This window comes from Musa acuminata, chromosome BXJ2-3 (genome assembly GCF_036884655.1).
Source record: "Musa acuminata AAA Group cultivar baxijiao chromosome BXJ2-3, Cavendish_Baxijiao_AAA, whole genome shotgun sequence".
In the NCBI taxonomy this organism is placed as follows: domain Eukaryota; kingdom Viridiplantae; phylum Streptophyta; class Magnoliopsida; order Zingiberales; family Musaceae; genus Musa; species Musa acuminata.
The window spans coordinates 1,463,220-1,479,982 of NC_088340.1; the positions used below are offsets into that span (position 1 = coordinate 1,463,220).

General features: G+C 38.6%; 2 protein-coding genes across 2 annotated transcripts; both read left to right on the forward strand.

Moving 5' to 3' along the window:
* Positions 1-6,971: 6,971 nt before the first annotated feature.
* On the forward strand, positions 6,972-8,861 carry LOC135606388 (uncharacterized). Its single transcript, XM_065097409.1, has 3 exons — positions 6,972-7,074; positions 8,037-8,169; positions 8,241-8,861. The coding sequence occupies exons 2-3, from the start codon at positions 8,089-8,091 to the stop codon at positions 8,745-8,747; spliced, it is 588 nt and encodes a 195-aa protein (XP_064953481.1). The 5' UTR covers positions 6,972-7,074; positions 8,037-8,088; the 3' UTR covers positions 8,748-8,861.
* A 3,028-nt stretch (positions 8,862-11,889) lies between these two features.
* LOC103977139 (probable protein phosphatase 2C 78) lies at positions 11,890-16,490 on the forward strand. The gene is made up of 6 exons (XM_065098018.1): positions 11,890-12,765; positions 12,951-13,207; positions 13,350-13,724; positions 13,822-14,189; positions 15,576-15,812; positions 15,939-16,490. The coding sequence occupies exons 1-6, from the start codon at positions 12,755-12,757 to the stop codon at positions 16,203-16,205; spliced, it is 1,515 nt and encodes a 504-aa protein (XP_064954090.1). The 5' UTR covers positions 11,890-12,754; the 3' UTR covers positions 16,206-16,490.
* Positions 16,491-16,763: the final 273 nt, after the last annotated feature.

The window sequence follows — 16,763 nt, forward strand, 5'->3', positions numbered from 1 at the left end:
TTATTTTTTATATTTATCGGATATCATACAATTTAATTCTTTGTTTGATTTTGAAAGAATTTTGAAAATTCTTCTTCGAACACAAGCAATATTAACAAAAAAATCTTCTTCAATTTCATGCATATAAAAAATAAATATTATGTCTTGGAGAATAGATCCAACTGTGTACCTTAAGAATATGTCAGTAAATGTACGATATAATTTATTTTTATTTTTTGAGTTTTTATTTCAATAAGACTTATTGAATGAGAAGTTACTCTGTAAATAAAATGAATCTAATTTCTTATATGCTCTAGCTCGAATTAAAGAAAATTATTTGTACTCACACACCAAATTATAAAATATATATTATTTTTTTATTTTTATTTGTTCTTTCAAATATAAATTTCTTATTGATTGATATTATTTATTGAGATATATATTGAGAAAGAGATTTTTCTCCGTACCCAAATTATGAAATCAAATCATATGCTCTGTGATTCATTCTTAAATCATAGATTGATTAATGATGTAAGTATATAAAGAATGTAAAATTATCATTTTATATTTGTCTCTATAATTATTTTCTATCATGCTTCCTATAAAATTAAGTTTTCTTTAAGGATATCAATCTTGGATCGAAATAACTAAAATATCTTATAAGCGATAGATTTTGTGAGGAAATATGCTATTTGGTTTGAGGTGTGGACATGAGAAACATGTAATTCACGTTGATAATTTGATCTATAATAAAGTAAAAATTAATTATAATATATTTTATGTGTGAATGAAATACTGGGTTGATGCATAAGTATGTAGTACCGACATTATCATAGTATATTGTAGGAGTAGATTGGGAGGTAATGTTAAGTTTATATAACAGATTGGTAATTCATTTGAGTTCTATATCATTGGTGGTAATGACTCAGTATCCAACTTAAGCGGTATATTATACGATTGTGTTATGTTTCTTAGAACTCTAACCGGTCAGATTTGCTCCAAAAAAGATAATATAGATTGATGTAGATGTTCTATCAACAATGTTGCTACCCAATGATGAGTGTTTATGAAGATGAAGTCTATGATTGAGAGTCTATTTAAGATATTGTTGAACATATTTTACTGTATACTAATGCGAGTAGAAGGTTGATGTATGAATTATGATAATTTGTTGATGGCAAAATGAAATGTTTGAACATGTGAGATAAATACTATAAGGAACCAAGCACTTGTCGATGCTATGTGAGATCCATAGTAAGATTATCATCATGTAATTTGAGTAACTCAGTGGTGGAGAGTATAATAGAGGTTTCTTTGGTATTCTACATATTCATTTTTTATAATAGATCTCGAATGTACTTTTTTTTAGATAGAAAACATCCGGAAGATATGTACGATACTTCCACTCCCAAAAAATAACTTAAGATTCCTAGGTATTTTATAGAGAATCAATCTGCCAATTGCTGAAAGAATTACTTGATCTCCATAGAATTATTATCTATGATGATAATGTCATCCATATAGATCACTAGATATATAATATATCACTTTTGTTATCGTATGAATAAAAAGGTATCAAACTTATAGTTGATGAAGTTGACACATAAAAAACGAGCCAAGTTTAATATATTAGGATCTTGGGGCTTGGGCAAAGTCTATAAATAACTTTTCATAGTGTACAAACATGGTTTATATGTTGAGGATCGATGAAGCCATGAGATTGTTGCATAAAGACATCTTTAATTAAAGTCTACTGTAAAAAAATATTATTAATATCTAGTTGGTGTACATGCTAACCTTGAGTGATAGTCAAGCTCAAGATGAATCAAATTATCATTGGTTTAACAACTAAACTGAAGGTCTCTATGAAATCAATAATTGATTGTTAGTAAAATCCTTTAGCCACTATATATGTTTTATATCTAATAATGGATCCATTTGGGTTCTACTTAATTTGAAATATTCACTTATACTTAATGACATTTTGTGAGGTAATATTGTATAAGAGTCCATGGAGTTAGACATTATATTTCTCATATATAGCTTTGCAGTAGTGTGGAGACTTTTAAGTTTAGATGATGATTGTCGATTCAGTAGGATCAAATGGAGAGCTTATAGTAGCATGAAGATTAAGGATTTGACATAATATAAATATATCAATTTTGGAGCTTATTGTCATGTGATATTCAGGCCCGATGGTATTATTGGGTTGTATTGAAGGTATAAGAATTAGTGAAGAGTTAGTAACACTAGACTGATGCACTTCAATATCACTTAGTCGAGGGAAGGACAAATACATCATTTAGTATGCCAAGGGTGTTGCTTCGTTAGATATTATAGAGTAAGTTAGTGGAGAGATAGATGGAAAAATTATAAGGGGGGAGGTGTTGTTGAACTTGAGTAATAAGAAAATACATGTGTAGAGTAGAACTACTAGTTGAAGTTATTTCCTAAGTTGTGTGGGTTGAAGTTGCCACCGCGGTTGGAGAGTTGCTAGTATAATGGAGGATGATGATTCTATATATTACCCATATGTCCAAGAGGCAACTTATTTGATCATTTATTGAATTTCTTATTTCTTTGATTGTCTTTTTCTTTGAAATTTTGATTGAATTGAGCTACGATAGTTAGTATTATCTTCTTCTCTTCTCGTTTTAGATATGCTTTATGATTAATCAATTTGTTATATAGTTCTTCATATAATATTGGTAAGTTACGAATTACTATCGCTAGTTCTTTATACTCATATTCTAAGTCATATGAATAATATTTTTTTTAAAGTCAAATCATCTATAATAACTTTTAGATTTTTATATATAATCAATAATAGTACTTTTTTGTGTTATTTGTTAGGAATGAGGTCGGGACTAAGAGGGGGGGGGAGGTGAATTAGTGCAGCGGTAAAATCACATCTTCAAAAACCTTCGTACGTTGAAAATCGATTCTTTAGAAACTTAACTTGAAACACGTTCGTAAATGAATTGAAGACAGTAAGCAATTAAATAGGTTTGTAGTAAGTAAATGGCAAGAAGTAAATGGAAACCAAAGAACACACCAATTTTATAGTGGTTTGGTCAACGTGACCTATATTCACTTTTGGCTTCCTCCTCTGACGAGGTCACCAGCGTCCACAAGAGGTCTTTCTTCAATAGGCGAAGACCAACCACCTTTTACATCCCTCTTCTCCTTTTCACGGGTTTAGGAGACAACCCTTACAAGCACTCACACTCCTCTTGCATAATTTTAAACTTAGAGTGGATGAGGGAATTTCTAAAGAGATTGTAGCAATATTTTCTCACTTTTGAATACTCTATGCTTGTGTGTGTTAATCAAGGATGAGAGAGGTATTTATAGGCTTCAAGTTGATTCAAACTTGGAGCCTAAAAATTTCCCATCCCGGGTTTCCCGAGCACGGGCGATACCACTGGCTGATATAGTCTCGAAGACTGTGCCATGATGGTGAGACTTCTTAGGGCACTGTTTGGGCCTCTTATTGGGCCCAACATAGTCTTTACATGGGCCTAGCTTGCCTCTAATTGGGTTGGCCCAAATCTAAACCTAATTACGTGCTAACTACGAAATCTAAGACATAATTTGAGCTAAACAAGTCCGTAAGTCTATTCTTCCGGCAAGCTTCCGGTGATCTCTCGGCAATGTTCCGGCAGACTCTCGGCAAGCTCCGAGATTTCTCGGTTGATTCTGCTAGAATTTCTGACGAACGTATGGACTTCCGACGAACTCTCGAACTCCCAACGAAATCGCGTCTTTGACTCCGGGACTTCATTTTTGCTTCATGCCTTGCTATCGTAGTTAATCCTGCACATGTAAAATATACTTCAATCTAGATAATTAATACTAAGCATTAATTATGTTGTCTGGCATGTCATTGGTCCCTCGACGCTTCGTCCGATTCTTCGGTGCATCATCCTCTCTTACGGCCTATTGTCTAATTGGCCAGTTGACTCCGCAACTTTGATATCCTTAGCGCAATATATGCTCTTCTTGGCCCGATGCCCGAATCCATGGCTCGAAGCCTTCTGTTGATACGTTGACCGATCCTCCGGCCTGACGTCCAATCTTTTGACATGTTTTCCTCCGGCACAACATAATTCTTCCTACTTTAATTGTCTCATCCTGATTAAAGCATCCGGCATCACTCAAAACGTAAATTAAAATCATAAACAATTATCAATTGGTTTAATCATCAAAATACGAGATTCAATATTATTTTTATTAGAGTAGATAAAATACTTTGCATGCGAGTGTGAGAGCGATTGGCGAGGGTGGTTTGTAACTTAGACCATGCTTCAGTTATAGTGCTGCATGAAAAGATTAGAGGTGCTATGGAGCTAGTGACTAAGGCTTAATTATAAGTAATGATGGTGCAATCGAGAGGATGGTGGAAGGCAATGGACTATTGTCGAAAACTCGATTGTGAATCCGAGACACCAATGAGTTTAATGGTTGATGATAAGGGAACGAGGATGCAAGTGAAGATGTTGGGTAATAAGCATTAGTATAGGAGAAAGGGAAAAGTCGTCAAGCAGAACTAAATAACAATGGAGAATCGTTAGAGAAGTAGGTTGATAGGAGGGATATTTTGTAGAGTAGATCACACTAGGAGATTAATAGGGAGAAGTTATGTGTCTTCGACTTGGATGCAATGCTATAATTCAAAAATGAGAAATAAAAATCAAGTGTTATAAATCAAGGGAAAGGGAGGAAGAGGAATAATGGTCACAAATAGATTAGAAATAGTGAGAAAGAGAGAGCCAGAAAGGATAATTTTTGGTTGAAGCAAGAGTGCTATGGTACCATAATGAATTAATGAATTTATTGTGAAAGGGATTATATCATATGTGTATTTATACATATATTGAAAAAAAAAGTTTCTTAATTATACACCGATTGATCCTTAAATAATAGATTGATCGAGGATTATAACATATAAAGAATATAAAATTATTATTTTATATTTGCTATTATCATGATCTTTTAGCAGGTAGATACTTGACGTTGAAGTTATAGTGCCATTTTACATGCACTATATTAAGACACTATTATGAGCAATATAACATACAGCGATGATTAACTAAAGTAGATGATATAAGTAATAAAACATATGAACAATAAGTATCCTATTAACTAATGTATAATCCATATCTTACAAGTACGTACTCGACACCTCATCACCATCCACGCCATTCATTAACCCTATCACCTTATAATGTGAGGATATATCATCAGCATTCGAGTTTCTGATCGAATCCTCCCTCATCATAATTAATCAAAATTTCGGATACAAAGCTTGTCGATCGATCGGACATAAAACTTGAATCCTACTAAATCCGTAGTTACTCGACCAACAGGTACGACCTCAATGCATGCGAGAAGGCAGCTCCTCTGTGTCGCCACAAACACACACACACGCAGAGCTTGTTATTTTCCCAAGACAAGACAACACACACATAAAGAACGAACACGAGGGGCAGTAGGGAGAGCATGTGGTCTTCTCTACGCCATATCGCGAAGACTCCATCATGGGAGACGAAGCACGCACGCATGCCCACTGCGTAGCTCGGCGTTTGATCCCATGTTTAAGGGGGGCAATTCAATACTGTTGTTTCCTCGGCATGGGAGTGAGTGCTCGCATTTAGATTAAGTCCTATGTTTTTATTGCCCTCTAATGGCGATGATGATGATGAAGTAATAAAACCTTATGTAACATCATCTTACTACTGCTTCATAAATTATTTCTTGTTTTCTATGATACTAATGCGTTTTGTGTTTGCATTGTCTTCATCTACGTATGATTTGATACTATTTGGCAATAGTTTTGTTGATGAAAGATGGATCGAGAGTGGTGATCACCAAAGTGTATCCTTGTGAATCTAATAAGTCTATTGCAAGCATTTGATTAGCCTAAAAGTGCAAATCATTCACAACTTATTGTACAAACTCTGTGCTCCAAAAGGCAGCTTTGCATGCTCTTTTGCTCCAACGCAATGAGCTGAAGCCATAATTAGTTCCATTATACTGCTCGAAGACCTCGCCACACAATGGCAAAAAGAGCAGGGATGGTGGGGTGGGGGGCTTCAGAGATGAGCTCATTGGCTGCAGCTTTCGCGGAGTCCCATGGCGCCCATGGCACCGTACGCCTGCGCCTCCTCGTCCCGGCAACGCGTGCAGCCATGCCCGCCCCCTTTGCGCTTCGGGGGGAGGGGGGGAGGGGAAGACCCTCGCACACATGACCTCACCATGTGCGCCACTGATGGCCGCGCAGCATCCGCTCCCTCCCATGGGATTCGGCCTCTCTGCTGAGGACAAGAGCAAGCCTGCCCTCCTCCCGAAGAAACGGATTGGTTTGTAGTGTTGCTGCCATTATTACGGCATGCATGCTCTCATGTGCCATCTCCTATCTCCGTCCCCGACCTTGCTTTCTGCTCAAGTGATTTGTTTTCAGTGTTGCTTACCTTGTGGTTTGGACCTTCGCGTACACACTCTAATCATTTGTTTATCAGCCAAATCCCTTCATCTTCTTGCACTTATTATGGAGCAATTGCTTTCTCTGCATGTAGCTCCGATGGTGAGGAAAGCAGATAAGCGTTCGATGGTCATTCAATTCACTGCACATCCCGCATTCTTAGTGTCCAAACCTCTCACATACCAGTCAGTATAACGGGGACAAAACCAGTAATGCAGACACACAGACACTGCTGTCGATGCTGAGGTAAATGGTTTGGCCATCCTGACCTGATTCTGAGGACTTGTACTACATAATTCTACAATACTACATATAATAATAGGTAGGTCTTCATAGTTTACTCCTGCCATTTGTAGCCACTGTCTGGGGCATCTTTTCCCTCATGCACCTGAACTGCAAAGTCTAGCAGTGGGATTTGTTTGGCATGCCTGAGGAGCCTACTAAAATATTCACTCGGAGACCCTTAAATACTTCACATGCTTCATGCCTCACCAGACTCGGAAGCAGAGGGTTGTTGTGGCTCTGTCCAGAGGAACACAGTGGCCTGAGAAATCCAGGAGCAGACCAAGAGCTTCAGCTTCTCATTGATTGCAGCTATAGCTTTGTCACAGGTTAGGGTCCATACTTGTCATCTCTGCTTCTTCTCTTTTGTCAGCCATCAGCTCTGCAGTTCTCTCTTGGCTTCCTCTGATTGCTTCATATTGTGATGATAGTTGGCATTTTAAGCCAATAGTGAATTTATTGCACCCATTATATGCTGTGGAGATTTTGCATTGTGATATCTCATGCGGCTAGCTAGTTTTTCTCATTTGAGTTTGTCATGCTTATGTCCACACCCACCAAAACATTGCTCTTCTTTTTTGAGATTGTTCATATCGAGTCTTTTGAGATAGACATGCAAAGAAATATAATAAAATCATCATTGCTGTACTTTCAACTTTTTCTTTTCTTATTTTAAAAGTCAACTTTGTCCAACTATTGGTACTTATTTGCCAAGAGGATTAGATAAACTTCTGAAAAATCTGACAAATGGGAGCTACTCCTTCCATCAAATGAAGATGACTTGAATAACATTTGAATTGCATGAGTGAGACCTTCATGTGAAGATCTTGATGATGTGCAGTAGCAGGTAGAGTTTTCCAATACCCCCATTCTACAAATGACCTTTCAAAATCACTCCTACTTTTAATAGGTTGTAGAAACAGCTTATCTTTTCTAAGAGATGGTGGGTTATGATCTAAAACTCAAAGCAGTGTCAAATATTCCATCACATTGATTTGATCATTCCATGCAAGAGCACACTGTCACTGAGTCCCTGCAATTCTTCAGCTATATACTTCACTAGTGAGACAAAATATTATTTTTCTTTCTGTACTGTTTCATGCAGTTGTGGAATATGTGATTAATGTTCATCAGATGACAACTTCCATTGAAAATAATCAATCGATTACAGACTGTGATGTGGAATATGTGCAGAGATAAAACCCACTTCTTTTTTCCATTGATAGATTCTGAGCATAACTCAACAAATTGGTAAAGAAACAGAGAGTGACCAGAACTTGTTGCTTTGCAGTTTAAAAGAACAAATCTTATTGAAGTCATATCGATCGCAAGACAATCATCCAATGGAGAGGTTTCTGAGGAAGTATGACAAAGAGTGCATGAAGATGATGCTGCTGAAGCATGAAGAGACCTTCAGGCAACAGGTAGGCTTCCAGCATCTGATCCTTCCTCCTCCTTCAACCATTTCAATCACTAACATCTGATTCTTTACCAGGTGCAGGAGCTCCATCGCTTGTATAGAGTACAGAAGCTTCTGATGACGGACGTCAAGATCAAACAGAGCTTTGCTGACTGCACTCAGTATCATGTTGGTGGAGGAAAGGATGCAGCAGATTCATGTGTACCAAGTAGCAGCCACCGCGACCGGCGTCGGCGGCGGCGTCGGGTGCTCAATCTTGAGCTTCCAGCAGACGAATACATCGAAAGAGCTGGAGAAGATGCAATGCTGGAGGTAGAGCAGGAGGGTGACATAGAGCTGACACTGGCTACAGGAAGCAGCAGCTGGAGGAAGAGAGAGGAGACATCCCTCACTTGTGATTCCGTAGCAAGTGTCTCCTCATCATCGACCGAGTCTGGAGGTCTGAAGTTGAGTGGCCATGGATGGGAACTACAGCAGGTGGGGGATGTAAACATCAGCTATGAATTGGGAGGAGGACTGAGAGAGGACAGGCTGCAGCAGCCATCCTGGCACTTGCAGTGTTTGAGTCTTAGGATGACTTGATGTGAGCTTCTCACACTCTTGCATGTTTCCTCCACTTCAGTAGTCAATGCAGATCAGTTGTTTTCTTTTTTTGGGATGCATGAGAACCTCAAAATCTAGTATAATTTCATAGAATTACAAGAACTTACTCCACCACGTTTGAGGTCTTCTTTTCTTTAATTTAGTTCGATCATATTATTATTCCCTATCCTATCCTTAAGTTGATTGATTTGGTGGTGTGAAGAGTAAGCTTCATTTCCAATGTAAAATTAGACATTTATGAAACTCAACAAATAAGTACAAATACAAAAATAAGATCATAATATCTTAATTATTTAAGATCGATTATATGAATATTTTATCATTCTTTTCGAATTCGAATGAATTATATATAGATATCTTAATTATTTAAATTTTAGATAAATTATTTTTAGTGGGATGAGTTGTGAGACAAAATAATTATTATATGAATCAAAATTATTTTAGTATTGTAATAAAACTTAATGTATATAATCTTATTTTTATGTATGAAGAAATTATTTTAGATATTAAAAAATGGCTCTATATATTATGTTAAATCGGCTGCGCGCTCGCCTGCCTTTCTTTCCCGCTTCTGTCGATGGATCCTTCGATTCCATAGAGTAACAGCAGCCGACGACCCTGAGAGTGGAGGGAGAAGCCAGGGGTTGTCGAGAATGAGCCCCGAGGGTAAGGTCTATTCGCATTCCTCCGTCTTCGATCTTTGGTATCCTATGGAGATCGATCCCTCGATGGGTTTTCGGTGGGTAGGGTTTGGAATCGCAGCTCGTCGGACTAGAAATCCGACGAGGAAGAAGCCATGGCCATCACAGGTTCTTCAACTCGTCCCTCTCTCTGCTTGTGTGCCACGCGTAACTAGCTTTCGTGCTTGATTCGGTCTGTTCATATGCGACGGAATTGAGAAGGTCGAAATTTGGAGTCGACGGGTTTAGGGTTTTTCATGGAAAGTGTTTCTTGGTAGTATTGATCATTGATCGAAGGTATGGATCTTTGAAGTGCGATATGATCGGAGCAAACGGGTTTCGTCATGATATTGCTACATCATTCACTTATGATGAAATTTGGACAGTTAGGGTCATGATATGATCTATTTAGGGCTTCTGGTTTGCCTGATTACTCTCAGGAGGGCTTTATTGGACTTCTTAAACAAATGGTGAAAATTATAATTTCTGTAGAGTAGTTTTCTGTGAGATCTGTGATTCTAGCTAGATCAGAATATGTTACATTTTTCATCGTATAATGTACTAAATATTATGACAATATTAGTACCATAGGAGCTCTACTTGATGATCTAATCGACACGGGTCTTTTCGGATTGAACTGGATTTTTGAATTAATATTTGTTGTGGTGGGTTGGAAAGGTTCACTTGTTTGGAAAGCTTGGCAAATTCTTAGAATACTTAGTATTCTAACTATCTGAATTGATCAAACTGAGAATACTTAGGCGATCATAGGCCACTTCTAACTGTCTGAACTCCATTCTACATGAACAGATCCAACCAAGATCTATTCGATTCAGCATACATGATTAATCTGACTTGCATCCAATCGGTTCAAGAGACACTCCAACAGAACAAGAGAAACAATGGCTGGGAGGAGGAGAAGAACCTCGATGGTAAATCTCAACTGTTGGGGCTTGTTCTTGTTCATATTCTTGAGTGTCGTTCTTGACTCTGCATGAAGCCGCATCTGGAAATCTTTCCAATATGGTTGCACACATAAGATCTTGTATTGATGGAAGCCTCATGCGCATTCATATATTAAAGATGTTTAGAGTTGGAGTTCTTTTGCATATATATTTAAAGAGTTGGAGTTCCTTTATATATGGATGTAAACATCTTTGGTGCTATCTTTCTGAAGGCCAACTTGGCAGGTAGATATCATTGTTCGAGCTAAATGGTTTTTCTAAGCTAATCAGTATGGTTGGTTGCTTTGGTTTGGTTGTTTGATTCCTCTTAAAAGCTTTTATGATTACTTATTTGGAGATATGGTTGGTGCTGAAAGTGCTTCTACATCCGACATTAAGTGAACAACCTCATAGTAATTACTTCAATAGCTAGGTTGAAGTTGTTGTAGCTTAATATTCTTTGTGATCATGGTACCTCAGATTCATTTTTGATATATAGCTGCAATCTCCTATTTAACAGAATATTCCGCTCTGGAGCAAAAAATATAATGACACTCCAGTTGGTTCAACACTATTTTTACCATCTACAACAATGATTTTGAAACCTGAGAAACTTTGTCACAGATGTATATTGTGTTTTTGGTTTCTATCTGAGTCATGTCATCTATTAATATGCTTCGTGGGTATGCTGGTGCTCGGTAGTCATGTTAAATTATTGATCACTGCTAGTCTAAAAACTTAATTTACCAGCTTGTGAAAGCAACTAAGAGAGCATTGTTATCATCTTTATGGCACAATCAGATTTGAAAAATCCTTGCCAAAAATTAGATTGTACATTTGACCTGTTGCTTGGTTCAACTTGATTAATTACTAAATTGATAAGAACAGATGTTCAACTTGCTCCAATTCAAAAGGCAGATAAAGGTATAATCTGCTGTGAGAAAGTGTTGGAAGATACCATTTGTCATACTGGTCAAGCTTATTACTATAGCATTTATGATTGACATATCTGAATGACAAAATGCAATTTTATTTCATGTTAGGTTTTGGAACTCCAATATTCTTAGACTACAATTCTTGTGATCAAATAATCAGTTTTGAAGTCATGCATTAATTACACTTGTAATTTTCCAATCTTGATCTGCAAACTCTGCTATCTACTTTAGCAATCTTACGTTATGGCTCGATGGTTTCTAGTCTTAAAATTGGATACTCTACTGTGCATTTACATGACATTTTCCTAACTCGGTTAGGAGTTTGTCCGTGTCAATCTGAACTCATGAATTAGATATGATAAACATGATATGAGTTGATATACAGAAAAATCTGGGTATCTTTTGGGTAGTCGATCATTTCTCTCATGATGCTTACAAATATATTCTCTAATGACCTGATAGTGTAATTATTTCCTTCCATATGGCAAATAATATTCCTCAATCTAGTGTTTATTGCACTTTTGCTAATTAGCTTTTCAGTTTTTGTTGATGGTGGATTTCAACGTCGATAAAAATTGATACCTTGCTGCCAACCAAAGCAACAAGGAAAGCATCTACTCAAGAATTTGTATGCGGAAAGTATGCAAATTAGGCTACTACGACAGCGATATTGCTGGCGAGATGCACTTGATGGGATTGTCTCAACATCAACAATCTTAAATTCAGAAAGAATAGTTCCCATCAAAAAACAGAGTACGTTTCTTCTTCTTACTCTAATTAGTCTGCTAATGATTTATGCTTGAAGTCTCTAGTACCAAAGATCCCAATCCATTCATATCATCTCCTTGTCTGCATAATTGGTAGTATATTATTGTGTACCAAATGCATCTCAGCTTAACTTGAGAAATCATTTCTTGTTTTTGTTTTAATCGAGTATTCTGCATCATCTAAAGGAGAAGAGCAAATTTAGTTCAAATTCAACATTGCCTGCTTCTTGTCTGAATACATGTCTCTGTAAGACTGGCTTGGGCACCACCGATGAGACGATCAATTAGAGCGTGTGGACTCTGTTGTGCCTCACTGCGTGATAAGTCAAACCAGGAATTTATAGCAACTACCAAAAAGGGTTGTGTTATGTCCCGACTTAACTCGTGAGGCATCCAGATTGCGCGCCCGTGAGTTATGTCAGGACATAACGAGTACAAGAAATAATGAGATATACTTGCGCAAGAATTCCATTTGTGCAGGATTTGGCAGACATAGATTACGTCAATCTCCACTTCAGGCCCACTCTGGAATCTTCCATGAGAAACATTCCTCCCTGGCGGGTCAGCAGTGGTTTCAAAGGTTGACGACCACTGTGGACCGATGACAAAAGTCAACCGGAAGATGCAATTTGTCCCTGGACTTTTTGAGGAGAATGTGGAATGTTTCCCGGGTAAGCATTAGCCTTGGAAAATAATGACATGCTGATGCTGCAACCAAGAATGCTCAGATTCTTTTCTCTTATTTCTCTCATCAGTTATTCTATAAACTTCATTGTTTTCATCTCTACTTTATTGAGCCAACTGCCGAGTGTAAGAAGCACGTTTTCCATCAATCTTCTTCTTTTCTGTGACACAGGGTTGTTCCTTCAAGTAACACGTCAGTGATCACCATCAGATTGCCAACTCTTGCAGGGCGTCTGCGCTCAACAAATATAATCATCGAAAGAGAGAAGAATAGAAAGAGACGGGCTCCTATCTTCCTTCCAACTTTGCTTCCCCAACCCGGTATCATCCACGCCAACTTTCTTCGCTTTCATCGTCGAAGTGCCGTCCTTTTCAGCATCCTTCCCTGTGTCTCTCATCCGCTCTCTCTACGTCCCAAAACTAAGCGAAGTAAAGGAATCAGAAGAGGACTTTATTCTCTGACGCCAACTTTCTTCGCTTTCAGCGTCAAATGCCTTCCCTTTCAGCATCTCCAACTTTGCATCTTACCTATATCTCTCTTCCTTTTTTGGTGATCTCCGCAACGTTTTAGCTACCAGCGCGCGCGGCGGCGGCAGAGAAAGATCCCAGCTTTGGCGATCCCGAGGTCGTTCCGGCTACCAGCAAGCGCGGAGGCGTAGAAAGAACCCTCGTTTCGAGATATCGAGGATGCTGCGCTCGTGCTTGAGGCCGCTGGAGCGATGCTCCGGGAGGCTCGGCGGCGGCGACGGGCTGCTGTGGCACATGGACCTCAAACCCCATGCGTCCGGCGAGTTCTCCATCGCCGTCGCCCAGGCCAACGTCTCCCTCGAGGACCAGGGCCAGGTGTTCGCCTCCCCTTCCGCCACCTACATCGGCGTCTATGATGGCCACGGCGGCCCCGAGGCGTCTCGATTCATCAGCAACCGCCTTTTCTCCCATCTCGATCGTACTTCTCTCCGTCCTCCCTTCACCGAATCTATCAAAATCTCATCTTGATGAGACAATCTGATGATAGTTCGATTTTTCTTCTTGGAACCGCGCAGGGTTCGCGTCGGAGCAAGGGGGCTTGTCCTCGGAGGTGATCAAACGAGCGTTTGACGCGACGGAGGAGGAGTTTTTGTATCTGGTGAAGCGGTCATGGCGGTTACGGCCACAGATGGCGTCGGTGGGGTCGTGCTGTCTCATCGGGGCGATCACTGACGACAGACTCTACGTGGCCAATTTGGGGGACTCCCGGGCTGTTCTCGGCCGCTGCAGCTTGGGTGGGAGGGCCGTGGTGGCCGAGCGGCTGTCAACCGACCACAATGTCTCAATGGAGGAAGTCAGAAAGGAGGTTGCTGCGAATCATCCTGACGATAAGCAAATTATTGTGCATACCCGTGGGGCTTGGCGGATCAAAGGGATCATTCAGGTGAGGAGACTATCCATAGTTAATAGTTCTAAATTTCTAATTATCTCAGTTGCTTAAATTTATAGGATTTCCACTAATAGAGCTTATTGGAGTGGAACAACTAAAAAGAAATAGTATTACTTTGGTCCATAATAAGCATCTCCGTTGAAGCCTGTTGTTTCTTAACACTCTTTTGTTCCCCTCTTTTCTCCTCCACAGTTTTAGTTTCTGTTGCAGAGTGTATGCACACTGGTGTTCATCTCTGTTCTTTCCTTGAGAAGGTTTTCTTGTATTTTAATACATGCACACCTCTTAATAATGTCATCTTGAACCCTGGCCGTTTGAATATAATGTAGTTACCTTGTCCTTTAGGGGTTGAGATCTTCATGGGTTCACCTTGTGTTATTCATCCATCTGCTACCTTGATGCACTGCAGAAGCAATCAAAAATGTTATCTTTTCTTCATGTCCCCAATATTTTATTGTTTTGTTCTCAATGTTCAAGTGGACCTAATTCTGTGGATATATATATATATATATATATGTGTGTGTGTGTGTGTGTGTGTGCCACGTGGCTCAGCCCGGTCATCCCAACCTCTTGCTCAGTCCTTCACTTGACTGTTAGACACCTTCCGAGACATGCTTCGGATCACTGTCCTATCCTCCTAGCTGTTGTTTCCCTTGACAAAAACTGTGGTCATCTCTTTAGGTTCCAAAATTCTTGGTTATCATATACTGATGTTAAAGAGTTCATCCAGAAATCTTGGACTTGTGCTTAATCTGCATTTTCTCCATAGATTATCGCTTTATTCCTGGATAAAAAAGATGCACCTTTTCTTCTTGGCCTTGCCACGGCCTTACTACTAGAAAGAGACTATCGAGTTGTAAACGAGTCATACTTTTTGGAGTCAAAGAAGAGGAGTCTGACTACTGAGCCACTGGAAGGGAATCGGTGCAGGGATAAATTTCTTATCATAACTCAAAGTTGTCAGACAATGTACTAAATTTCTTAATGTATGTATAAGTTGAAAAGATTGTACAATTTATTACCTATAACAAATCAATTAAATGTATTATATGGGCTTGGAGAATTAGTTCATGGCTGATGACTAGCACATTGTTTGAACTTTTTTTTTCGGTCACATGTCTTTGGTGTTTTTTTTGTACATTCTATACTATGTTTGGTGCTTTCCTCAAGCATGGTTAATTTACTTGTTTCTCAGCATGCATGTTCATGAAAATTAATTGTCATGTAGTACTGTTGTTTATGGGGCTTCTGACCATTTTTTAAACTCAATGTATTGATATCACAATTATATGTTCTAATGGCACATTCAACATCAAAGAAGCAATTAAGATTATCAACCTTATAACAAGCAATGATATATTTTTTTTTTATGCTTGTTAGGTCTCCAGGTCTATCGGGGACGTCTACCTGAAGAAACCCGAGTTCAGTAGCGATCCATTGTTCCAGCAGTTTGTTTCTCCTGTTCCATTGGAGAGGCCTGTCATCACCGCAGAGCCATCAATTCGGGTCCATAAGCTTAAGCCACATGACTTATTTTTTATATTTGCATCAGATGGACTATGGGAGCAATTAAGTGACGAAGCTGCAGTCAAGATAGTATTCAAGAACCCAAGAGCAGTTAGCTTCTTAGCTTCTTCAGTTCTAGCATGCTTTCTTCTAATAGTTCTTTATTTCTTAGCATTTCTTCATCGGAGTCATGCTTTTGATGTAAACATAAGGTGTTCTCTGTTGAAACTCATACAGGGAATAGCGAAACGATTGGTCCGAGCTGCTCTAATTGAAGCTGCAAGAAAACAGGGAATGAGTTATGATGATCTAAAACATATTGAAAAGGGAATTCGACGGCGTGTTCATGACGACATCACTGTTGTAGTGATCTATATTGATCAGCACCATCAAGGTGGTCATTCCAGATTCAACCGCAGCAATCGTGACTGCACGAGTGCACCTGTTGACATCTTTTCATTCAATTTTGATGAATCTGAAGACCCTCTTCGGCGAGCTGAGTAAATGCTATGTGGAGGTCAACCAGTACAAGTACATAATCTGTCGATTTCATTATCAATAATGCTTGGATATATATAATCTGTCTTCCATAAGCCTATGATCTAACATAAGGTGCAGAAAATTGGGTTGTTAGCTACTGTCAAATTCGTGGGCAGCCGGTGGTGCCAAAGCATGACCTAAGACTTGAGATTTTTGGTATGCACTTTTGTTGACATTTTATCATAATGTTGTAAACATGTTTCATTTTCAAAATAATTATGATGATAGTAATCGAGAAGTTGTATCAAAGTGATTGTTTGTGATCGTATGCAGTTTAGCATTCATCTCAATTGCCAATCAGAGGAGTTTGTTGTAATTGGGCCTTTGCGATTAGTGTGTTCTATCCCTATTAAATCTGTTATATAAGCACAATTCTTTTCCGGTTCTTAAGACTTGCAATCAGTTTTACTTGTCTTGAACTACAGGAGGAGCCCATCTTTGGATTTGAAAATTGCTATGCCATGATATCTTAGCATAATAATGACATTTAAAATGCAAAAATTTATGGATAAGATCTCTTGC

Excerpts from the sequence above, each read along its gene's own strand:
- LOC135606388 (XM_065097409.1), top strand. The coding sequence starts at position 8,089 with ATGGAGAGGTTTCTGAGGAAGTATGACAAAGAGTGCATGAAGATGATG. Across the intron at positions 8,170-8,240 it reads AAGAGACCTTCAGGCAACAG|GTGCAGGAGCTCCATCGCTT; the intron begins GTAGGCTTCCAG and ends ATTCTTTACCAG.
- LOC103977139 (XM_065098018.1), top strand. Across the intron at positions 13,725-13,821 it reads CCTTTTCTCCCATCTCGATC|GGTTCGCGTCGGAGCAAGGG; the intron begins GTACTTCTCTCC and ends GGAACCGCGCAG. Across the intron at positions 14,190-15,575 it reads GGATCAAAGGGATCATTCAG|GTCTCCAGGTCTATCGGGGA; the intron begins GTGAGGAGACTA and ends TATGCTTGTTAG.